At 40.8% G+C, this 25,491-nt stretch overlaps 3 protein-coding genes across 3 annotated transcripts; 1 reads left to right on the top strand and 2 right to left on the bottom strand.

Annotated features, from left to right (window-relative positions):
- Nucleotides 1-725: 725 nt before the first annotated feature.
- On the bottom strand, nt 726-10,282 carry LOC306973447 (lysophosphatidylcholine acyltransferase 1-like; the record flags this gene model as incomplete). Its single annotated transcript, XM_079570370.1, has 14 exons — nt 726-899; nt 976-1,114; nt 1,179-1,277; nt 1,350-1,503; nt 2,647-2,772; nt 2,842-2,924; nt 3,007-3,061; nt 3,233-3,267; nt 5,315-5,373; nt 6,691-6,751; nt 6,902-7,014; nt 7,092-7,306; nt 7,382-7,521; nt 10,277-10,282. The coding sequence occupies 14 exons, from the start codon at nt 10,280-10,282 to the stop codon at nt 766-768; spliced, it is 1,419 nt and encodes a 472-aa protein (XP_079426496.1). The 3' UTR covers nt 726-765.
- A 3,380-nt stretch (nt 10,283-13,662) lies between these two features.
- On the top strand, nt 13,663-14,664 carry ndufs6 (NADH:ubiquinone oxidoreductase subunit S6). Its single transcript, XM_079570721.1, has 4 exons — nt 13,663-13,844; nt 13,949-14,002; nt 14,286-14,408; nt 14,526-14,664. The coding sequence occupies exons 1-4, from the start codon at nt 13,701-13,703 to the stop codon at nt 14,592-14,594; spliced, it is 390 nt and encodes a 129-aa protein (XP_079426847.1). The 5' UTR covers nt 13,663-13,700; the 3' UTR covers nt 14,595-14,664.
- A 6,764-nt stretch (nt 14,665-21,428) lies between these two features.
- On the bottom strand, nt 21,429-24,012 carry irx4b (iroquois homeobox 4b). Its single transcript, XM_079570780.1, has 6 exons — nt 23,899-24,012; nt 23,389-23,574; nt 23,186-23,295; nt 22,781-22,937; nt 22,442-22,592; nt 21,429-22,105 (listed from the first exon to the last, which is right to left on the bottom strand). Exons 1-6 carry the CDS (start codon nt 23,941-23,943, stop codon nt 21,582-21,584), a joined length of 1,173 nt encoding a protein of 390 aa, XP_079426906.1. The 5' UTR covers nt 23,944-24,012; the 3' UTR covers nt 21,429-21,581.
- Between the last annotated feature and the right edge of the window lie 1,479 nt (nt 24,013-25,491).

Genomic DNA, 25,491 nt, shown 5'->3' on the forward strand with positions numbered 1-25,491 from the left:
CTCCTAAAATTTAATAAAGATTTAAACGCCTTATGCCACAGTTCATACACTGCACATGTGCGTCTCATGATGATGTATCTGCGCCTCTGCATTTGCCAAGAGACTTTTTTAGGTCCTAATTAATGGTAAGTGAGTTTAAAGTGAGGTGTTCCAACAATAGTAGTCTTCATTTTGAAATTATGCGCCATATTTATACATAAATATAATGACAATCAATGTGAAAGTATTGTAAAAGTATTCAAAGTGTTCAGAACTCAGAACTCTTATTAGAAAAAGTAACGGATGATCGGAAGGTTGGGGGTTCAAATCCCAGCTCCTGAAGGTGCCCACTGTCGTTGAGTCCTTGGGCAAGACACTTCACCCAACTTGCCTCCAGTGTCTGCGTACACTGGTGTGGGAATGGGTGACTGGTTCCTTGCTGTAAAGCGCTTTGGGCCTAATGAAGGTAGAAAAGTGCTATATATGTTGAGGCCATTCACATACATACATGTTTCCAGCATCGTTGGGGAGGTAGATACAAAAATGCTGTTCTACAAAACCTACATTTGAATATGATTGTTTAGAACATTTATATATGAAATATTAAAAATACATTTATCAGATCTTTTACATAATATAAATAAGAACCTTTAAAAAGCCATGTTTCCAAAAGGTTACAAATAATCAGTTGAAGAGCAATGCACATTTAACACATCTTGATTTGGTCTGAACAATTTTGAGTCCTGCAGACCCAGTATGAAGGCACTGTGTGTGCTCCAGTCGCTGTTAGTCTGTTTTCTTTTGTTCGCTGCCGTTGCTGTTTTTTGCACGGCCAAAGCACAATGTGCGCGGGTGGTCTTTAAACCGAATGTAGTCGCTTACAAAGTCTGGGTGTTGGTCAATAAACTGACAGAACTCATCTGAAGAAGAGAGCCAACTTATTATTTATATTCAAGCTTGTGCTGTAGCGTTTGGACAGTGATGTGGAAGTTTTACCATATGTGATCTTCCCTGTGTCTTCTTCCAGTGACAGGAATAGCCCAGACAGGCACATGTCTTCCACTCCAAGCATGATTTCCAAGATGGCGGCTAGATCACCTTCTAATACATTTCCATCCTCTTGAGTCCCGTACATCTGTGTAAAAATAATTAAGAGCTATACATACAGCATGGATGACTTACTTTACTTTAAAAGTTACCTTAAAAGCCAGTTTGAGGTTCTCCTTTGTCTTTGTTGGTCGACACACTGTCAGCAGAGCAATGACGTAGTGCCGGTAGTCGATGTTCCCATCTTCATTCTGTGAAGGTTCAAAATTTAAGCTTGTCAGTTCTTTTTTTTACACTCTTTGTGTGTCAATGTGTGTATGTACCTGATCAAACATGCTGTGGACCTGTCTGAGTGTGTCGCTCACTGGAAGACCAAGGCACTGAGCAAAGCTCTCCACACTCAACCGCTCTCCCTGCAGCTTACGAGCTTTTGTAGCCTCTTCTTCCATTCTGAAGCTGTTGGTGGCTGCTTTCTGTCTGGAAATAAACAACGGTACAGCAACATCTCAACAGGAAGGCCGCAGCAATTGCCGAAACTGTCAGGTATGAAATAACACACAGGTCTTAGAACAGGGGTCACCAACGTGGTGCCCGCGGGCACCCAGGGGCCCTTTGGGGCATGTCCAGTAGCCCTTGGGACTTTTTCTAAAGTGTAAAACACTTCATTTTCTTGAATCTAATTCTTAAAATTACAGTTATTTCGGTTCTTGTGACTCGGTATGAGTTAAAAAATAAAGCTATTTTAATATAATATGGGGTCAATATCCTATAAGTGAACAGTGTACGTTTAAGTCTTTAGGATTTGTTTTTAACTGGTAGCCCTCGAACAACTTAATGCTCTTAAAGTAGCCCTCAGCTGAAATAAGGTTGGTGACCCCTGTCTTAGAACATATTGTCAGCATTAACAGAAGACATAATGAACCTTATTAGACACAGGTACAGCAATTTGTGGCACTGATATTGTTCCATCCACAAACAGATGTAGAGAAAGAACTACAGTTCAAGTTAAAATAGTTGTACTAAAAATGAGGGCAGCAACTAACGATTATTTTGTAATCGATTAATCTATTGATCATTTTTTACGATTAATCGTTTGGCTGTGAATGGTGTAGGAAAATTGTATTTTTCGTTCTTTTTTTTAATACCATAACACTAAAGCGGCGCTGCTTGAGGATGTGTTGATGGAGTAAACTTAAAGCTTGTTGGAGGCTCTTAGCGCTAATTCTGCTTTCTGATTGGATGAGACACAGACGGATATTTATGAAATTTACAATGTACAAAACACTACAGACCTTTATTATAAAAACAAAGTAGGTCTTCATCATTAATCGATTACTAAAATAGTTGTCGACTATTTCAATAATCGATTAGTCGTCGATTAATCGGTTAGTTGTTTCAGCCCTACTAAAAATTACAGTTTTTCACAACACATTGATGTGTGATCAGTCAGAAAGAGAAGAGGGAACGTCCTGAAGAAATTTGGATGAGACTTATTCTTTATACTTATACAGTGTTCACTCTCTTCACCACAAGGTGTCAGTGTTGGTTAATTTCCTCAGTTTTTAACACCTGAACTGTATGGACCTGCACAAACCAGTTAGTCCAGGGTACTACACTCACCCCAGGCGGCATACAAGCTGGTTGAACTCTAGCAGGCTGCTGAAGTTGAAGATTCCAAGTGGGCCTTTAGAAAGGCAGATGTCACGGTCGTCAAAGGACAGGTCTATTAGGGGCACATCCAGTGCTCTGTAAGAACAGGTGTAACCAAACATTGTCTTGTGTTCTATTATTACATGTATGTTTTATGATAAATACTTTGCCATCAGCTTCCGGACATTGTTGGCAAACAGAGCAGGGTTTTGTCTCTCTTCCTCTGATGGTGTGTACACAGGTAAATACTGTAAAGATCACAAATTGAGAAAAATGAGTTTAAATTCATTCATTAAAGGGAACATACACATTCACCAATCCAAATCTGACCTCTATTTCCAATGAATTATGCACTTGACAAAGTGTAAGCCATAGGATCTTCAACCTGCAAAGCAAAGAAAGCTGTAAGTTGTAACATGTTGTACTATTGTAATGAAGAGATAAGTATAACTGTAAAGCAAGCACTGACAGCAATACACTCATACTCAATACAGCAAATAGCAGCAGCAGTATGTAGAACGAGTTATGCAAAAATGTACAGTAGATAAAGGCTCACCCTCCGGGACCTTGCCACGTCCATGTAACGGTATCCTAAGGGTGGGTGAGACAAGAGCATCAGGACAAAAGTCGAGCACAGGTGCCTCAGAATGAAGTCAGACTAGTACAGCAGCCTAGTTAAGTGTTATGTAATATGTGAGGACGACATATGTACGTATGTAGTGAAATATAATGAACTTAAATGTTTATGGTATGGCATAAAAACCTGAATAATGTTTTTCACTTGGCAGCACTGCAGACATAACTGATCAAAACAGTTTTTTTTAAATAATGTTACACCTGATGCTTTACAGCTGCAACGAGCAACCCACCTCTTAAAGGAACTATGGAACTTTCTATGCAATAAAGAAATACATACAGGGTGGCATCAACAGCACTCCAGAATCAATTGTTTTGTACGTTTTCTGTTGAGGATCCGTTAGCAGGGAAAACCTACCTACCAGAAACTCTAAAAACAATTCATCCTAGAGCATGATAGAGGCCACTCACCACTGTAATGGAAGGTAAAGGTGCGATGCTAACAGCCGCTGGGTCATTTAAAGGTAAAAAATGCACTAATAAAAGGTTTTATGTTTTTTCCCCATAAAAAGTTCCATAATGCACCTTTACGTGAAGTGCCCAGCTAATCAACCCATTGTGTCTATTTGCATTCACTCTCCTGACCATGACAAAATAAAATCTTTCATCGGATCACAAGCATAATACATTATCAATATCAATAACCTAAAATTGTGCAGTGAGTGGCACGTGTGAATGGACATTGTCCAAACTACCAACAACTCATTGGCAGTTTAGTAAAAGCCATTGCAATGTTTTCTAGGTATACAGTAAGTAAGATATATGGTAAAAAATAAAAAACTGACGTTTGCAGATGTGCTTAGTACTGTATCTCAGGACACTGATTGGGAATGTTTCTGAAATATTAAACATTAATTGTACATTGTTACTTGCGATGTTGTCGTATCATACTCACATGCAGAAGCTTCTCTCTCCCAAAACTAAGGCGATTTTGCATTTCTTTTTGTCGTCTAAATTGTGGTGTTTTTATTAATCTTATTTGATTTTTTGTGGTGTTTGACATGTTTTTTGTGGACTAGAGAGCACAGTTTTTGCCAGACCTGAATTACCAAAACTAAACAATCTTTATGTAAACAAAATGCTTCATGAAAAGTGATTGGGATGTCATTTGCTCCAGATCAACTGTACAAGCAGCATGACAGAAAATATTTAAAAATTGGAGATATCTGAGCCAGATCAAGATCATCCACACGAGCCTCCGGTCACTACTGTAAAGGCCATGGTAAGATCTTCTCTGTGGACTGTGTAAGACACTTGTGTATATTTTTGACTCAACAATGATCTGGACAGGGCTCAATTACCTGACTTTCTTGCGGCGGAGCTGACAGGATTTTGTCAGGAATACTACACTCATCTCACAGTCTTTTCAGTCCTGCCTCAGGGAAAAGACTGCAGAATCTCGGTAAGGGACAGGCCCAACTGACTGAAGGACATCTTCATCCACCAGGCTGTCAGGAAACTGAACTCTCCCCTCTATTGTGTACATATGCATTTAATATTGCTCTGTTAACTATTGTCTTTTAGCACCAGTGGATTGAGAGAAACTATTTAACTATACAATCAGGCTGATTGGATGGAAATGAATTGATTCCACTCCAAGAGTTACTAATCTGGCGACAAACTAAACTAATTTAACTAATTAACGGCTATTGAAATATCGGTAGCTAGTGGCCCCGTGCAGTTCCGTGGCTTTTAAGGGAAACAGAAAAATCGAGTAATAAGAACTACATAATTAATTAGTGAGGCAGAAGAGGTGCTGAATGGGAGACACGATACCTGTAGGTGTGTGTGAGTGAGAGAGGTTGAGAAATGAGGGATGAAATATCACCCCGCCTAAACATGAAGTCATTCAACACAAGGCGGGCAGTGGTCAGGGGCAAAGACACTATTGCGTCTGTGTTTGGGGAGGTTCTGCTCACTGTGTGGTCACTGAACATAGATCACACAGTGAGGCAATAATGCACAGGGTGGATTAAAGTGCGGGAAACAAAGAGAGTTTTACCAGCTGGTTCGGGTATCTCAGAATCACTGGTTGAACGGGAAGACCAGGGATAAAGGCGCCTAGGACAACAATGGAAATCTATTGTTATTGCTCTATACAAATAAAAATGGTTAATTAAAGGTCACAAAAAAATTGCAATTTTCACTTTAAATTACAGTGGTTATATTCAGAGACATGACAAGAAGTACATTTTCAGATGTATGCCTTCAGTATTGCTTTTCAACCAATAAACAACAAGCTCATTGTTTTGAGTGGAACTCCGACTTTGGGGAATAAAATGCAATTTTGTATTAAAGGGTCTGGAGTGGAAAGCATTCATTTGCTGTGTATATTGAGTTTGTTTTGTTTTGTTATATATATATATATATATATATATATATATGTATATATATATATCACAAAAAACATTAAAATGAATTAAATTTAGAGCAGAAAATTGTGATATATTATGGCCATATCACCCATTACTAGTCAGAGGACACATTCACACATTGGGTGTTCAGTGAGATAGAACTGCACATAGACAGGAACTGACTAGCTGGGCTTACTGGAAACGACAGAATTACAGACTGGAAGAAACAGGATTAGACTAGACTATCAGCGGAACAATGCACCACAGCGTAATGTAGTTTATACAACTATCTGTTCCAGGGCTGGGATTTGGACCAGCAGACAGCAAACATGTTTATATGTCTGTCCTTGAGCAAAACAACGTGGTTAAAAACACACAGCAGAACATGAGTCTGTATAACGGTAACTCAAGTAATAATAATAATAATAATAGTGACTTTTAAAGCAGTACTAAGTAACTCGTTTACCTTAATAAATCCTTTTCATAGTCCCCGTGGGGGTAATACAAGTGTTAATGGGATGATTGGGGGGTCTTTCATCTCCCCCTGGTGTCTCTGGCCAGAACACCACAATTGCAACTTCGCTGCCTACGGGTCGGAGCCACAATACAAACTAATAGAATCGCGAAGAAGAAGCTAACAGGCTAACGGGCGAAGCTAACTGCGCGCTAGCGCCACTTAAACAGTATTTACAGCCAAGTTTGAGTGAAAAAAATTATCTCCATTGTGTAATTGGATGTACAATATCCCTCTCTCCCTTTGTCTTTTCTGTCAGCGTAGTATTTTACTCTCACGAACAATTAATGATTAAAAAAACGCAACATGCTATGACACCTGCAGTGGTGCTTATGGCCTCTAGGGGCATGTTACTTGGTACTGCTTTAAGGACCCGTCTTACTATATTAAAAACGTTTTTTGTTTTTTTTCGCACAAATGGCATAATCTAGGTAAAAATAATTCAAAGCATGTGGCTGATATTGAAGCAGGTGCGCTTGACAGGAAACAGACTGCATACATGACACGTACCGGCTTTGAACAAGACGAGGCCAGACCTATTGGTGCATGTACCCTCTGGGAAAATCATGAACTGAAAAAAACAAACAAATAGCTATATGTAAATACAAGCTCAAACGTGAAAGTGCTTGAAAATACCCTATCTTAGACAATATGACACGCTGTGCAGTCTCAGAGGATGCACACACTCAGGTGTATGGATGTTTCACTTTTCATAACTTGCCTGAGGCCACTGCCCTCCAGATGTGACTCTGCGTTTGATCTCCTCCACTGTTTTTTTTCTGGAGTCCTGGTCAGAGCGGTATACAAACACCGGCCTGATGTAGCTCATCAAAGCTGTGATGATAAGGGAGATTTATTTGCTGAACAAATACCCACAATGCACAATTTACATGAAAAGGCCCTGAACTTACTTCCCCACACAGGAATGCTCTTGCTTTCCAGTTTGGTAACAATGGAGCACATGGTATTGGTAACTGGGATGGCATCAAAGTAAGCTGAGTGAGGCGCTACAGTGAGGATGGGAGCTTCAGATGGGTCTGCCTTTACACCTTTTACTTTCACCCAATGGAAGCCCCCACAAAACCACATGGCACGCATTAACACGCGCAGACAAACATCCACAATTCTGTTGAAAGACAAAATTGTTAATAGAGGTTCTGAACAATGTGCAATAAACAGCAAATAAATAGACAAGCCTCACCTCCTCCACCAGGTCTGAGGCTCAACAATGAATTCAGAACGCCCTAAAAGGGCCACAAAGGCAAAGGGCCAAGCCAACAGCATAAAAAAGCATACAAGCAGTAACCGCACTGGGAAGACTGTGACAGACATCAGTCCTATCTGAAAATGGAGAAGCAAAAACATAACACGCTTGTTATTGCCCTGTCCTTTGTACCTTTTCTTCTGACAACAAAGCATGCTGAATTGCAACCTCAGAAATGTGAGAGCTGTTGAAATGTTCACGCAGTTCAAGAAAAACTAGATCTAGATCAGTAGAAGTTGTTTTACCACTCAAACAAAATAACTTCAGTATTGCATGAGTACATTGTGTGCTCAAGTCTGACTATGCTTCCACATGGGAGAAAGTGCTAGGTTAAGAACTCTAAGGTCAGTAACCCTCTTATGAGATGCTGTACTGTTAAGATACTCTGATGACTTCAAATTGTCTTGATAATTTGCAAGCTTTGTACAAATAGTGAAAGAATGCAATGCTTTTCCACAGAAACACTATGTGACCAGGTTGGTCGGCTGCACTGCAGCCAGGCTATTGTGGCTATGTGCAGTTGCCTTGCAATACCATCTACCCTGAGGAGAATTAAAGCAGATTTCAAAATTAATCAATGGTGCAATGGACACCGCTCTTTCGAGGGTAATTAAATGGGTTTAAATAATATAAGCCTTAATACCAACAGTGTCTTTTTGTGTGCATGCATTGCATTTGTCTATTCACTAACACTTTGACTTAGTTACTTGTCTTGCTGGCCCATGATACAAAAAAAAAGTTTGGTATAGTCAGCAGCAGCTCTCAAATTTCCTGAGGTAAACTTAATTATCTGCCTGTTCCTGAGTGAACATGTCATGTGACCAAACTGTCGTCCCCCTTTTCTTACTGTGTAATGAGAAAGCTGATGTTGTTGTGTGTGACCGAAGAGGTCATTATGGTCACGATCGCTCGTGTAAATTCCAGACATATTTGAAGTCTACTCCTCCTCTTCCTTCAAACTCTGCTCTACCCTTCATCCTTCATTCTCGACTTTTATCAGCTCCCTCTCTCCTCTCATCAGTGATCTCTCTTCCCCAAGGAGTCCTCCTCCATCTCTCTGTCCACCCAACCAAATCTCCTGCTTGCATCTTCAGTTTGCCTCCACCTTTATTAGCTCCCCCTCGGGATGCGTTACTCTTCCTCTTTGTAGAGGAGCCAAGGTGCTCACTGTAGTGTAGTCCCATATAAATAAATAAATAAATAAATAAATAAAAGATAGGGCTGATTTATGATGCTCGGGCATCTCTGAGTGACTTCCACACCCCCCATGGGCCTAGTCATTGGGCTTAACGAATCCGTTGGGGAGGATCCAGTGACATTTTCACAGGAGGTGGTGTGAGGATGAGCTGAGGGGGAGGAGAAGGGGCAGTTATCAGGCCTGGCTACCATCAACAACTAGTTTCAGCATTTCCCTTCAATGACCAGGGGTTTGAAAGCGGTCGGAGCACCAATACCCAGCATTAACTACCAGGAGAATCAAATAATATGAAATTAAATGTGACATTTTTTGGGGTAATATTTACTATCTACTATATTTAATATCTTACTGTAAGAAAGAGTATTTGAACAAATTACTATTAAGTTTGTGTTTGGCAAAATATTCCTTTTCCTTATTATTTGAAGCTCTAGGAAACATGTGTGAACCTTGAAACATGTGTCTACAGTTTGTGCAGTTTTATAAAACCATAAAATGAGAAGGGCTAACACCAGTGATTTCTTTTACTATTCAGTGGGTCGGCACAGTGGCTGAGTGGTTAGTGCTCTTGCCTTACAGCAATAAGGTCCCAGGTTTGATCCTCGGCCAAAGCCTTTCTGTGTGGAGTTTGCATGTTCTCCCCGTGTCTGCATAGGTTTATACTTCATGCTGGTCAGGTTGGCGCGCAGAGTCGCAACACCTGATCTATGCAATTTCGTTGTACAACTGTATAATGACAATAAAGTTTATCCAAAATAAAGGATGATCTAAGACCTGATGAAATATTTAGAAGACATAGATTTCATTGTTTGAGAAAACATCATACTATCCACGAACAGAATGTGGAAGGCATGACTATTTTGGCATAAACTCTCATTTCGCCTCATGCCAAATGCATAATGATGATAGATTAGCTTAAGCAAGTCATGTTTCTGAACACAACACACTGCATTCTGGGAAATACTCACTAAGTTATCACCTCAGTCCTGATAGTAGTGGAGTTAACTGCATGCAACCTGGCACTGCCACACAGCTCAGCTGTTTACAAACTACAACGGAAAATCTGAGCAAGACAGCTAGAGAATGTAAACAGCCACTGATAATTAAGAGCTAGACAACATGAGAACTTGAGACGAGAATATATTAGTCTGAATCTACATCACTTCTGCAGGAAGAACATTTAAAACATATGTATATTATATAGCCGATACATCAATTTTAATAACAATGTTTTAATAGACCACATTTAGAGTTTAGAAACTGGTAGAATAAAAAGTAAACTGGCAATTAGAACATTTCCGTTCAACGTTGTTTTTTATATTAGTTGTCTTTAAGGTCACAAGTGATGATAACATCAGAGTAATAACAGAGGCTCAAAGAAGAGCCTGGAGGGCTTGTTTGTCTAGTATTATGATTATTAATGCAATACGTATGTAAATAAATGGGGCTTGTTGCAATTGAGTAAGTCGATTGAGTAGAAAAGACTGCAGTGGACACTCCCAAACCTAACCCTATCTGCTTATTGGGAAAGCAGTATGACTATCAGTAAGCAAATCCTTAAGGTATAACGACAGAAATGTTAAAGAGCCATTTGGCCTTTAACCATGTTGGTGAGTTTCACAATCTTTCACACTTACGTCCATGAGCACTTAATCGGCCAATGTCTCTATGAAAATAGTTTGAATGTTATATTAGCTATCTGAATATGTCAAAAATAATAAATACATTTATTTATTTTTCTCCTTTTTTTAATGCGATTGCATCCCCTATGATGAAACCAACAGTAAACACCATAAACTAGGAAAGTGCTTGTGTGTAGAAAAGTGTGGTGTGTTCTTTCTGAGCTTAACCCGGTACATTTTCTCCACTTTGGCTTTACCCAAATTTAAAACTGTCCTGAATAAAGGGTCAAAATAGCGACCAAAACAAGCAAATTAAGATGACAACACAATAGAAAACAAAAACGCCCCAAAAAAATCTGTTGAAGTCAGTTTGTCTAAAATGTCTTTCAAATGAGGCTGGCCTAGATGCTGTAAGCTCAAGTCCAGAAGTTTTTAGATTTGGGTAAAGCTGAACAGGAGAAAATGCACTCGGTTAAGGCGGGTGGTAAGAGGTTAAGAACAAGCACCTATTAATTTGCATTATAAATGAGAAATAAAAGTAAAGTTCATAATATAGCCTACTGTATTATAGGCCTATTTGTGGGGGAAACACAAAAGTATTCATGAGTTCATTGTCGTGCAGGAACCTCGTATCTACAAATCCAACGCAAATGATCTGCAAATTTGTCCAATTCAAGATCCATGCAAATGGTAGATAATCTCAACATCACACGACACCAACATAAGGAAGAGTACTACAAACCTACCTGGAATTGTAGGCAATTAAGTCCGCCAGAAAACGAAATAATACAGATTTGACTGTCAAAAGTGTACTTGTGAAATGGATTCGACAAAAAGTAAACATGCTTAACTTCTCAAGTCATTTCAACAGATTAGGTTGATTTCTCTCTTCTTACCTGTATTTTCTGCGCTATGGTAAAGTTCAGCTCGTGGAGGAATGGATTCTTGTGAAATCTCGACGGGCGGCTGTTTGATGACTTCATTGTTGCAGAAAAAATAAAGAAAACAAAATATGTTGCGGCTTTGTTTTTGCTTTATGTGGACGAGCGCTCAGTTCATCCTCTGTGCGTAAGAGAGTTCCCATATGCCGGTTTCCCAGCACCGCCAGGGTGAGTGAGGGCGCAGGCAGGCAGGCAGAAAGCCCGCAACTGATATGGTAGAAAGTTCCGGCATCTGGTATCAAAACAAAAGCGTCTACATTTATTGCTTTACGTTTGAACGTGCTGAATCCCGATAGCCTAATGTTCTAAAAATGAATTGTATCACTTATTGGCGTTTTACTACTCATGAGCCTATATTTAGTCATCTTCGGAAAAAACAACACTGATCCCAAAGGTAAATGCTGCTCTCTTGTGGTCGAACACATTATTTTCAGGGCCAGGAGATTTTTCCGGCAGCTGTTTATTCTGTAGCTTAGGTTATAGTCAGTGTTAGGGAGATTACTACGTTGAAATTGTCTACAGATTGCTCAATGTTCATGTATAAACGCTTTGATTAAAAACATGTACACTGGTTACACCGCCTTTTACAGACTGAATTTACTGCTAACAATAAGGAATGCAAAAAAGCCCTTTGCAAATACCCCATCATCTCAACTATATTGCTTTTCCACCGCCTGCAAGGAACCACTCACGCATTCACACTCTCATTCATACGCCCATGTACACAGACACTGGAGGCAAGGTGGGTGACGTGTCTTGCCCAAGGACACAATGAGAGGTGCTAGAGCCTTCTCTGTGGCAGCACCTCGACTATGGAACAATCCTTTGTCTGTCAGGTCCTCTCAGTCTGTAGAACAGTTCAAGTCCCGGCTGAAAACGCACCTCTTGTGACATGTTATCGCGAAGCACTTTGGTTAACGGTAGTCGTTTTAATTACAAATAAACTCTATACAAATAAACTTGAATTGGAAATAATAAAAGTGCACCTGCAGGAGAATGACATGAAACTAAACTTTTTCCTCACTGTTTTGATCTTTTCTTTCTTTTTCTTATGAGCATGAAACTCACTTTGAGTTTAAAATGCTCTGTATTCTAAATACCCCAAAATAAATAAGGAACTGGTTATAATTTTGTTTGTTGGATAAGGATCATAAAAAACAAACACCACTATAGGTATATTACTAATGGATTTGTTTATTACATTAACTGATTTACAACGTTAACTGTAAATTCACACATTTGGCCACAGTTCAGCCTTGTCTCTGTTTATGTCTTGGATGTGTCTTGCAGAATACAAACAAATGTCCTCTGCGTCGCACAAAAAAACAATCTTTACAGCGGCGCTTCAGGGCAGATTTTGTCTTCATGCCTGCAGTGGGCTGGATACAGGAAAGAGCCTGACACTGTCCCAGCAAAGATGGGTGAGGTTGCATCGTGTGTATTCTTGTTGTTGAAGTCCAAGGCAGTGAGCTGGGAGCTGCCGAGAGGATCCTGAGACAACTGTATGAAGTGGCTGCTGATGAGGTGAACCTCATAGAGAACCTATTGATATGGACGACTTGGCGAGTCAACGAAGAGGCCAAGTGCTTAAGGATCACTAACGCCATCCTTACAGTTCTGTGGATGAAAACATATACATCATTTGCACATGTCAATACATCTTTACAGAAGCTTCCTCTTAGGAAAAACAAAATTGGAAGTTTTTGTTGAAATATTCGTTGTGACAGACAGATTTCAAAGTCGTCATAAGTGCTGGATTGTTTGTGACGTTTCACCTCTCCCTTTAACACTGAACAACTCAATACAAATGACAGTTTCAGAACATTCGTCTACTACGGTACTATAGGAGGCTCATGTGACCTTACAAAAACAAATGAGTAAAGCTAATCGTATGGGAGTTTTATAGCATGCACAGAACGACAGCCATAGAAGCTAACTTTTAGATGCATTATGCAGAGAATTACATACATAGTACATAGCACTAATAGAAAAAAGAATGTGTACATGTTGGAGATTAGCTTAGCTAGCATAACATATGCGGACCCAGTAGACAGGATTTTAGCCAAAAGGGTAGGAGGATATTAAACTTTCACACAAAATATTATTTACTGACCTGATGCGTTAGCTCTAACCTCCTAATGTTTCAGCCAAACCAAACAAGAACCAGAAACGCAGCTCGATCAAACGGTCATCGAAGCGAGGACACACGGGAACTAAAAAAAGAAAAAACAGGAAGAGACTTCCGGGTTGTAAACCCACGGTACTGACTGCCAGGCGATTTGTAGCTATTATTTATGAGAAACATCCATGTGCTCCAGTCTGCCTAAGTCCATTCATACATGTTCGGTATTCAGTGGGGGGAAAAAAAGTATTATCATTATGCGGGATAGTATTGCCATTGTGTGGAAACGAATTGCCAAATAAGATCTAAATCCAGGGAAAATTTTAAGAACCGCTAACCGCAAGGGATTCTGGGAAAGCTAGTTGTTGTTTTCATCATGGCGTCCTCTGTGGGCAGACTTCTGTCCTTCAGTAAAAATGTAAAGGTACTGGCCTCGCCGTTGCGGCTGAGCGCTGTGTCTGCTCGCCGCTACAGTTTAGAGGTTTCCAGCACCGGAGAGGCGATCACTCACACCGGACAGGTGAGGTTACTAAACCATCCTGCACCGACTGCACCGAATGTCCCTGTGCTAGCGAAGCTAACGCTGGTGCAGCACAACTAACCCTCTTGTTTCTCCTCTCTCAGGTATTTGACGAAAAAGATCCCAGAAGAGCTAGGTTTGTCGGAAGGCAAAAGGAGGTATGAGCAATTAAAGCGGTACTTTTAAAATCTAATGTGAACTCATCAGTGTAGGATTGCGGCATGTTTTTGTCAGGCACACAAAAATACAATAAAATATAGGATTAAGAATATGTGTTAAATAATGACTGCAGTGTACGTGCTTTGAGAAACTTGGAAATACATGCGTATAGGCCTAAAGTGCAATACGGGTTGTAAATAATAATAATCATCATAATAATAATTATTGATAAGATTGCTCAAATAAATTTGTGCACTTAAACTAAACATTTGATGTGTTTAGGTTAATAAGAGCTTTGCCATTAATTTGGTCGCTGAGGAGCCAGTCACCCACATTGAGAGCAGAGCGGTGTCCTGTGACGGAGGTGGTGGCGCCCTGGGGCATCCCAAAGTCTACATAAATCTGGTACAACTCTGATATGATAACGGTCGTAATTCTGTTTTTGTTTTCATTCCTAAGTGTGTGTGTTTTTTGTGGTTGCGTGAATAGTTTAGTTTTCACTCTTCTGTCTTGTCCCTGCAGGATAAGGACACAAAAGTGGGCACATGTGGATACTGCGGCTTGCAGTTCAAGCAGAAGCATCATCATTAACACATTTAGCTGTATCTTTTTTGTGTGTGTGAATTACTGAACTGATGAATAAATTATATCTTGTCTGACATCCCTTGGCATTTTTACAGAAACCTCTTTAAAGAAACAGACATAGCATGGCTATAATAGTTCAATGGTATTTATTTTGGCAGTACCCTTTATGACAGGCAGAGGTCCCCATATTCCAAAACATAAACTTGTTTCAGTGTACACAAAAGCCATTTAATTGATACTTGAAAGGTTTTTGGTTGTATTCACACCATCATTGGTTTAGTTAAAAATACCATAGTTTTCATTCACTCCTGGTATCTTTCAAATTTTGGTCCTTTATGTCTATTTGTTAAACCCTTAAGAAATGTGGGTGCTCTAAAGTTTTGAAGGAAGTAGTCTTGACATGCCTTGCCTAGTGCTGTTATGTGAGAAGCACCTTAGCATTCCTTGTACCCTCCCTCGACACTGCGCTGTAGAGTCTCGCTCTGCCAAGCCTGGAGTACATCAGCTGGGAGCGGCCTGATAAGACACAGCAGTGCGGAACAATACATGTTTGAAGATCATATATATATTTCATCAGCCCTATTCTCCATAGACCTCTGCATGCCAAATTGGCCCGTTCTCGGTTCAGGATCCAGACAGCACTAGCCTGTTCTGTCCCCAGTGGTGCGGACAGTGGAACTGCGTTTTCCACACCACAGCGCTCAGGTGGAGGAGACTAGTCAGCCTGATATAATTGGGCCGGGTGACTCGCGAAAGTGCTGTAGTTAACCTCATCTATAGTCAGAGCATTCTGGGTGATTGAAGGGGAGAGAGGTGCATTGTTAGGAAACCACCTGGTCAGTGTCAGGGTTGAATTGACTGTCCGCTCATGTGGTTGCTTCGAGTGTGAGCTGGTGGTGGGTTGAGTTGGAGGCATCGCCAAGGGCCAAATCTTCAGATGTAAGTGAGCATGTGAACTGTGCTGAATTAAACAACACTGCGGGTGTCTGCACAGGAGTAGAGCAGTTTCAGTAATGCACACAACGTGAATCTCCCTGGTATAAAACCTAAACATCAGGTAGGGAATGTCAGTGTCACTGTTTATCTTTAAATTATATCATGTCAAGTATGATAAAGGCAACTCAACCTTAAGTGACAAGATGTGTGTTGCATTAAATGAAACAAACACGATGAAATAAATGGGCTCCATGTTTTTTTGCATCGCTTAGCTCTCTGTGGCTATACACCAAACTCATTAAATTGACTATAGTACATGTGACAAGTTAGCCAACCGATTTCCCTAGATCAACTCGGGGACCCCCTTCTGTAAAATGTTGGTGCAAAATGTTTAAAATCTGCTTTAATTATATTAGTTTGGATAGGCTACTGTATTTTGATCTTTGGCTTATTTTCACTTAAATATGCTCGTTTCAATTGAAAATACATCAAATTCAATGTCAGAAGTACGAAATATTTGAGAAATGTACACGGTTAACAGATTTTCTCTGGTTTGTCTTTTTTTAATGCTTATTATTTCACTACCACCATCCTATTGCAAAAACACAAAAACCTGACATATGCCCTCTTTCTGCCCATTTATCCAGTTGTGAGTCAATAAAACCAGTGTTGGGGGTAATGTATTACAAAAGTAACCAGTTACAAAAATACATTTATTTTTTCAGTAACTTAGGAATATAACATTGCTTACACAAAATACTGGACTAGTCACTACATTTCAAGTAACTTGAGTTACAAGGGCATTTAAATATATGAACGAAAAAATGCTAAACTCCCCCAAAATGAAATGCAGCACAACAAATCAAGTTGGACACTGGTGTATAAGATCTGTAGTCTGTAGTTAATGTCATCAAAACAAAACACGAGAGAATGGGGGAAAGCGGAAATCTCTGATTGCACTTTTGCCCGGTGGCATTATTAATATTTTCAGTTTATATTTTGCGAAAAGTAACTCAAAGTATGTAACTCAACTGCATTTTTGAAACAGTAATATGTAATACAAACATAGGCTATTACATTTTTAAAGCTGTCTAATCACTAATATAGAATATATTAATTTGTTTAAGTAACTTGCCCAACACTGAATAAAACTACAATCTATATAAAGGCCTCAGTCAGTTATGTAATTTAAATGTTGAGTATTATGGAGTTGTGTCCCTGAATGGCCCTATATTATAGTGACCACTTTCATCCATAAAGAATCACATGACTATATGATCTTCCTCGGAATCTTCTCGCCTCTCATTCTCTGCAGATAATAAATTTAAATGGCACTGAACGCTGCCCTCTCCACCGCAATCACTCACTCTTATCCCCAAAAACACACTCCAGGATGCTGTAATTGCCCTATTAAAACATTTCTCCTTTTAAGATGTGTCACATATTACCATGCCCGTGGCTCATTATGGAGCTCCCTGCAGCCAATTACCTGGACTTCTTAGACATAGCCAGCCCTCCTTTAAGCATCAACCCCCACGATATAAAGAAGGCTATACTATATGAAGGACCGCACTGCCATTTGGCCATTGTCTCCGGGCAACTGTGCTCAGCTCAACTCGGGAGTCAGGTGAGAGGGTGGGTGACCTTTACCATGGAAATAATGACTTGGAGCTCCTTAGGGGTTAAAAAAATAAAATAAAATAAAAATCGGAAAGGTGGCATGTGACAGTTTGGGGGTGGGTGGAGGGGTTTCAGACTAACTTTACACTCAGGGCTTTGATAGAGGCGGAAACCCAAAGTGAGTGTGAGGAGACGCAAGAGACTGGTGTGCGTATGCTGCTATGCAGACAGTGCTGAAAGGAAATAGGTGTCAGACAGAGGTGCGGCGGGCTGGGATTCAACTTGTCAATACTTCCTGCGTGCACATTCCCAGTTCAAGTGGGCTATATAGATGGAGGCACACAAAATTGTCCTTGAGTTGAAATGTGATTGTGTTTTTAATCCTTTGCCTGGATCATCCAAAACTGTGGAATGTACAGTAGAGGGCCGTGTTTAATAGTGTGGGAAGAGAACATTTAGATTTTTCTCCCATAAGGGCTCATAAGTGCAGCTTGAGGGGCAAGACAGTACAGCGGCTATGGGGACCTCAAGCCTTAATCACATTATATGGCCCAGGGAGCAGACCTTCGTGTCGGCAGCCCACTTGTTGGAGAGTATAGGTGAGGTGAGACACGAGCACTAGGGTGAGCTGGGCTAGGGGTGGGGGGGTTGGATGAAGAAATGAGGACACAGATATGAGCGCGAGGAGGGAGAGGGAGTGAGGTCAGTGGAGCAGGAAGAAAAGTGTGAAAGAGACGTGATTGACAAGAATATAAAAATGGTATGCATCCAATATGGATTTTTAAGTATACTTAAATAAGTAAACTTAAATGATCAAGCTAAGAAATAATTAGATTTCTAAATGACCTAACATGAAAAGAGTTAGTTGTTGCCTGGCCGTTGCAGTACACAAAGGGATTCCATTTTTCATGCTAAATATAAGTTTCTCTTCACCAGCAGCCACCGTATTAGTAATGATATGGATGTAATGCTATTCATCTCAAAACTCTTCTTGATGTTATATTCGTCACTCTGTTTCATTACTGCACAGTGCACTTGAAGACAGTATTGCTTGGGAATCAGGGCCGACTTAACCTACCCATAGGCCCCTGGGCTCACCATGAAATAGCCACCCCCCCTCCGCCTCTAACCCGAGATGGCTTACATATGTTTCATCATTGACAAACAGATCAGCACTTACTTATGCTGTTTATGACCTTTAATAAATAGAATAATCACTTACACTTAAATATTGGCAGAATTGTCTTTTCAGCTCAGAATCCACCACTATGCGTTCGGCTGACTCATTCATGTGAGTGACCATAGCCAGTCTATGAATTTTACTCTTTTCATGCTCACTCACAGAGGTGTGTTTCCAAACAGAAAACTACGGAGCTCCTAAAGTTCCCTAAATGGAGAATTTTTTATTTATTTTTTGTAGGCCCTGGGGTTCCAGCCCTGTGGATAAGGTGCACAGTATTCTTGCCTCACAGTGTGAATTTGTTGTGTTTCTTCCGAGGGTTCCTGTTTGTCATATCAACCTGAAACATGCTTAAAGGAACAGGCAACCGTTTTTCCATACTGAGATATGTTCTTGCCTGAGCTTAGACGAGTTGATACGTACCTGTCTGGTCTCTGTGCGTGCACTCAGACACGCAAACCGACCAATGATGTTGTTAACATTTGGCCTCTCCCAATGTATTCCTATAGCTCCAAACCAGGGGTGAAGTTGGAAGCTACCACGCTCTTCCACGGGCACGCACAAAGACCAGACAGGTACGTATCAACTCGTCTAAGCTCAGGTAAGAACATATCACAGTATGGAAGAACTGTGTGCCCTCAGTCACGCAAAAAAATCAAAGGTGTTGTTAGCATTTGGCCTCTCCCAATGTATTCCTATGGCTCCAAATGGGGTGAAGAGCAGAGAGGTATGTATCAACTTGTCTGAGCTCAGGAAGAAGAAGAACATATCTCAGTATGGAAAAACAGTGGCCTGTTCCTTTAAACAATAGGACTTTATTGATCTCACAATGGAGAAACTTGTTACATCAGCTCTCGAGAACACAGGGGGTGCAAACAGTAGGAAAATGTGCAATCGGAGAACAGGATAATGTGCAAGTAATAGTAAGTAGAGGGGCTGTCAGGGGCTGTCACCAATTTTTACATTGACGTAATAATTGTTTTTATGACTTTGACTGAATCAATAATATCCCATTGAGATTGTCAGGAGTTTTTTGTGTGTTGAGGAAACTGGTGCTTTCAGATGAAACTGGTGCAGACACGGAGAGAACATGCAAACTTTGAGACTGTTAACTTCCTAATCATTAACGCTACTTTCTCTTTGCATCACTAGAACTTCTTTTCAGTCAGAATGACCCAAATGTCTTTCTTTTACACGGTAGGCTATAACTGTTCCATAAAAAGAACCTTTCCAGGCTGGAGCCTTCCATAAGACTCTCCTGCCTGTCCCGTTGTGACCGGGCCAGAGCAAAACTTCACTGAAATAAGAAGTCACATGTCATTATTTATCAACTCAGGTCTGACTTATTTATGAGGCAGAAACACAATGAAATCCTCGCTTGAATTCTTTTTGAATTATTTACAGTGAAATGGTTAATTCTATACAAAGCCTGGGCAGATCCCTCCTCTGTTCTGATAAATACTTTATCATTGTTCCTAAATCAAAAAACAGGAGCAGGAAGGCAGGGTTGGGGGGGGGGGGGTTGTGCCTTTGTGGTCATACTGTTGGGATGAGCTAAATAGTCAGGCTAATAACTGAAAACAATTTCATAAAAGTGCCTAATGACAGCTGTCACTTTGGACTGTTTATTCATGGAGAGTCAGCGGAGTGGATACGAATCTGGCGGATGACACACCGGAGGAGTTTTTCCAGTGGAATTGAATGTTTGGTTTTGGGTCCCAGGTCGACACGCTCTGAAGTGGTCTAATGAAAAGAGACGCATCGCTGATTGCAGCTATATCCGGAGCCAACGTGGAAGTGGCATCGATTTAACAATTTAGCAGCGCCCTCCTCTGTGTGTTTCAATTAGTCACGGCTCAATAGCACCCACTTCCCTTTTACTGCCCCCCGGCCCCCGCCCACGCACACAATCAAAGACAGCTGAGGTGCATCCCATCTCCACAGGATCGGCGGCGATTAGAAGAAATCAGCTCCATTAACTTCCAATAAAAACAAATAAAGCAAATGATTATTCAAACTGACAATTTCTGACAATGAACAGATTGACACAGCAGCCCAGCATGGTTTCAAAGTAAGAATCAGAATCAAGAATCAGATTCAATTTATGTTCATGGAATTTACCACAATTCTACCAAAAAAACATTTTAACAACAATTTGGGGGATTGATAAACACTGTATATTTCCGAACAGAAGAGTTTTTCTGTTGTATTGTGTATTGTATCATTTTCAACAATACCTTACTTTGTCCCTTGTGTTATCTTATTAATCAGCCGCAGGAAATATGTATGAATAATTATACACCTTTTGTATGACAAAAACCTTGTCATACCATTGATTTACCAGCATACAAGTGATTTACCAGGATACAGCTTTTATTGAGTGACTCATGTGTGTATGTGCAGGGAATAGTGCAAGTGAACAATACTTCTTCTTCTTCAGGTGTGAGAAGTTAAAGTCTGTGCTGATAGGAGTTATCAGCACAGACTTCACAGATATGAGGCAGGTAGAAGGCTCTGCAAACAGTGTAAAAGAGACCCAAATGTCATGTGGATCTTGCAGTCAACAGCAAAAAAAAAAAAGAAATTCCAGTAGTCCTTGAATACTAATGAACAAATAAATGTTACCTTTTGCAGACTACCAAATGTTTATTCCTCATACGGCCCAGTACAATGTTATAGTGCAATGGGTGGCTGGAGAATCGGGTCACAGTGGACCTATAGGGGAACTCACCGACACATTCTTTCATTGAGTGCAATTTACATAGCTATATTCTCCGTACACAGGAAATGTATGCAAAGTGTGGTTCAAAAACATCTTCCATGCTCAGCGCAAACCACTGAACTTCGTATCGTCCAAATAGCTTTTGTTACATGCAATCGGTGTTATTTCCTGTCTACGATTAAATTAAATAAATAATCTATTTTTTTATGAATAAAAAATATGTTTTAATAAATGTTTATAAATGAATATTCTTGAAAAAAAAAAAAAATACAGAATGTTTGATAGTTTGCAAAACAAAAGGGGATCCTGTTTTGTTATGAGTGGCTCACAGTGGCTTCTCATTTAATTAGAATATCACTGAAAATAGTTAATTGTTATTATACAATATTAGTATATATTATTATAATGTCATTACACATCTCAAGGGAAATAAATAAACAAATGTCCCAGTAGTTGAATCTGTTGGTAGAGGGGTTTGACTCTTTTGGGAAGCTCAGATTTGTTCCGACTCCCCCGTAAATGAAGACTCGTTAGTTCACAGTGGTCCGGGTGTCCTGTTATTGTCTGTCATGTTTTCAGACAGTCCCTGCCATGCTCCAGCAGACCTGGCTTGGTGGAAAGAAGGACTATGAAAAACTCCATCCACCCACTCTCTGAGCGTGGCCACGGGGGACTCCTGCTGCCGCTCTGCGTTTGACAGAGCCATGCTGGGGGGGTAGTTTTCAGAGGGGGAGCCCGCGCTGGACAGCATACAGGAGGGGTACTCCGGCTGAAGCTGCTCCTCCAGCGGGACGGCCGTGTGGGCGATGGACCAGATTTTGGGCTTGGCGCTGTTGCTCCGGGGTCCTGGACTGGGGTAGAAGTCGACTCGTGATGGGACAGGGGTGAGTTTGTGACAGTCTGGGGATAGTCTCTGCTCCTGGGGATCTGTGCCGTGAAAAACAGGGGTGGAGTCTGGGTCCTCGGGGAGAAACGGGGGCTTCGGTTCTGAGTCGGAGGCATCCGATTCAAGCAGGTCAAAATCCTCCAGGTCGCTCTGCAGGTCACCACACTGCTGCTCTGAAAGGGGCAATCACAGAGGCACAATCAAACAATGACTTGCTATTATAATTTATCTTCAAAACGTATAGGCATTTTGAGTCAACTCTTCAGCCGTGACAGAGAAAAAACGGTTTTAATGAGGGTTCATGGACTGGACTGACCTTTCCGAATATGTCTTGGAACAAATAGCCCCGAAAGACAACTCATATTAGCTACAATCTATTGCATACTCCACACAAACAGCATATAGCATGAGGTCGCAAGTAGAGCTTTCAAGTTTGTAGAAGAAAAAAAAAAATCCACAGTGTAATCTATTGAATGCGAAATGAATATTATGCCAAATGTCAAATTTACCGGACGAGTCACGATCACACTTGAGGGGCTTCTCTGCCTCATCACTGTCATCGCAGCCTCTGTCGTCTGAAGCCTTTCCGGCGCGAGGTGACCATGTGACTTTGTTCTCCTTCTTCAGCCTCCTGCGAGCATTGGCGAACCATGTGGACACCTTTGGGAATGAACAAGGGGGCGAAATGGTGAACATAAGAAGAAAAAAAACATCACAGGCACAAGTCTCTATACTTCCTAACAGGCAATGCACTGCAGTTACCCACTGTCCCATACTGCACTGAAGGAAGGGTCAGATTGATACAACAAATGTCACTACAATGGCAAAAAAAAAAAAAAAAACCTTACCTGTGTGAGGGTCATCCTGGTGATGATGGCTAACATGATCTTCTCTCCTTTGGTGGGATAGGGGTTCTTCTGGTGCTCCTGTAACCAGGCCTTCAGAGTGCTGGTGGTCTCCCTGGTGGCGTTCTTCCTCCGTGCCGCCCCGTCAGAGCCACTGTACCTGACACCAGAGGAACAACTGTCAGCTCAGATCTGCCACATGAACCTCTGACCATTCTAAAGTATAATCATTTTACTCTTTGGAATGTCATTTTTTTCAATAAATGAAAACAGATAGCTTGTGATAAAACATATAGGCCTAGCTGTTATTTTCAGAACTCCCAAATTTGTATTTGAATACTTAATTTATTCAAACATAACACCTATGAAAGTTGTATTTAGCACAAGATAAAGATGACACTGACATACCCATATCTGTCATAAGAGTACTGTCCAAACGTGTACTCATAAGGGTAGTAGGCCGGTGTCTGAGAAGAGCTTACGTGGACAGAGGCTCCATCCTTAGGCTCGGAAGCACCCTGAAACACACAAAACACACTCGATGATCTCCTATGGCAACATGAGGAAACACTCAATGTACTGAAGTGCAAAGGGGGATGCGTGGAGCTTACTCTGGAGTAGAGCGCTGTCGCGTCACCGGGGCAGCTGCTGTAGTAACCCTGGCTCTTGGGGTAGGTCCCGCTGTAAACTCCTATTCCAGTCCCGGGTGTAAACTGGTGACCCGAGGAGAGCAGTGCGTGGGACGGGGGCGTGGCTGACTCCAAACATGCGCTCAGAGGACTAGACGCCATCAGAAACTAGAGAAAGATAAGTGTCAAAAAAACAAAACAAAAAAAAAGTGCTGAACGACAATTGCGTAATTTTCGCAGAAGTTTTCATCCCAAATGTATAATTCTACATTTAAATATCAAAACACATTCTCTCAAAAATAATGTACAGCTTTGCATTAAATCAAATAATGTTGCATGCGTCAGAGGTTCAAAGTAAAGTTCGTTAGTTGCTTCTAATGACTGACTTTACTTCAAGTTTTAATCAAATAAAGCAGGAAAACAGTTAGTCCATCTGATAATATGATGTATGATCATTCATAATAATCTCATATATTGTTAATTGTAACCTACCTGTGGTGCCGTGGCGTAAGAATATCCCAGCTGAGAGTAAGCCATACTTCAGATCACGCCAAAGGCTAAGGCAGGAGCGCAGACCCGCTGCCACTTCCAGCAGCATCCAACGCTCACAGAAGGTTGAAGCCAGAACGCTGAAGTTCAAAGCACCACATTACGCACGCGTTTTCTTTACGCGCCAAACCGGTGAAAAAGTTACTTCCTGGATGAGCAGTAACTAGCGCTGTGTCAAGCTCGCGTTACGGTCCCGTATGTGTGTGATCAAACCACACATCTCCGCGAGGCGCTCTTAGGTTTTAAGAAGCACCTCTGTGACGTCAGTGCTGTCTGTGCGTGCCCGCGCGTTTGAGGCACTAGACGAAGAAACTAATGAATTCCTCCTCAGCTTTTGATCCAAACTTAAGCGCACCCATGAGTCCCTCAGGCGTAATGAGACTGTGATCAATTCTCTTCGCATAAAGCAGTATAGCCAATACACTGACGCGCAACGCACAAACGGAAACGCAATATTATGGCCAGAGGGGGGAAAGGAGAACGTGATGCGTTGACACCGCGTTGACACGAGATGATTGATGACTACAACCTGATATTAGCATAATCGTTTTGCCCTGTAGTTTAGATAACTTGTCACCGGCGAGAAGTCTCCCTGTCATCCACATATTCATGAGTGGGGGAATTTCAGGTCTCCTCTGAGCAAATTAATCAAACGATAAACACTGGGCGCATTCCCTTGAGTAAGCACCTTTACCGACTGAATGGCTTGTCATGTTTTAATAAGAGGTCCTGAGGAAGAGGCAGCGATTCTACAATTTAGTAGAAGAGACTTTGAGAGGATTTAATCTAATTTTCTGGCAACCATCAAACAGCTATAGAAATTAACTAAATCCTCATTTAAAAGCTTGGACCACGATTTACCCTAATGAAGCCTAAATACACATATGGCCTCTCCAAATAAATACACATCAGATATCTTTAGACAATACATATCTGATTATGCTTACACCAACAATATCATGCATTCATTTACTTTGCTATATTGTCAAATGAAAACAATATAACTCAGCAAGTCTATCTAGTTGATGCTAATAATAACAGAAACTGCTTGAGAAAAAATAACATACTGTTTTCATAGAGCCCTTATCACAAAATACATCCAAAGCAACACTGATCCCTGAATCCAGACTAAACCAGGTCTAAAAAAAAGTACTAGAATAGATGATGACACTTTAATGCAATTCTAAAGCATAAATAGGATGATTGAAATATTTAAGTCTAAGTCTAAAACTATCAGAAGAAGCACTGCTACAGTTTGAGAACTCCTCCTGGCTTTACCATATTCTCTTTTAGCCAAGGTTTTTCTTACATGTACTATTATAACAAAATATTCTTCATAATTAAGATGAGATAAAGTGAAGTGAGGAGATGCTGTGGGGGTTAAAGGACAGACTATTCCCCAAGCACCTGGAGTAGTGATGGAACAAGAGAGATGCATCTCCAGAAAGCCTCCTGGACCACAGGGGACGGGCATCTGTGTACTGGAGCTTGATTGACATTCCATTTGTCCCCGGAAAGGTGCTCATATACGCCAAC

This window comes from Gobius niger, assembly GCF_951799975.1.
Source record: "Gobius niger genome assembly, chromosome: 14".
Classification (NCBI taxonomy): Eukaryota; Metazoa; Chordata; class Actinopteri; order Gobiiformes; family Gobiidae; genus Gobius; species Gobius niger.

Bases quoted from the DNA above. Each gene is read 5' to 3' on its own strand.
- ndufs6 (XM_079570721.1), top strand. From the start codon at position 13,701: ATGGCGTCCTCTGTGGGCAGACTTCTGTCCTTCAGTAAAAATGTAAAG. The intron at 13,845-13,948 runs GTGAGGTTACTA...CTCCTCTCTCAG, and splicing joins CGATCACTCACACCGGACAG to GTATTTGACGAAAAAGATCC. The intron at 14,003-14,285 runs GTATGAGCAATT...TGATGTGTTTAG, and splicing joins TTGTCGGAAGGCAAAAGGAG to GTTAATAAGAGCTTTGCCAT.
- irx4b (XM_079570780.1), bottom strand. From the start codon at position 23,943: ATGGCTTACTCTCAGCTGGGATATTCTTACGCCACGGCACCACAG. The intron at 23,296-23,388 runs GTAAGCTCCACG...TGTGTGTTTCAG, and splicing joins CGACAGCGCTCTACTCCAGA to GGTGCTTCCGAGCCTAAGGA. The intron at 22,106-22,441 runs GTAAATTTGACA...TGCCCCTTTCAG, and splicing joins GTGTGATCGTGACTCGTCCG to AGCAGCAGTGTGGTGACCTG.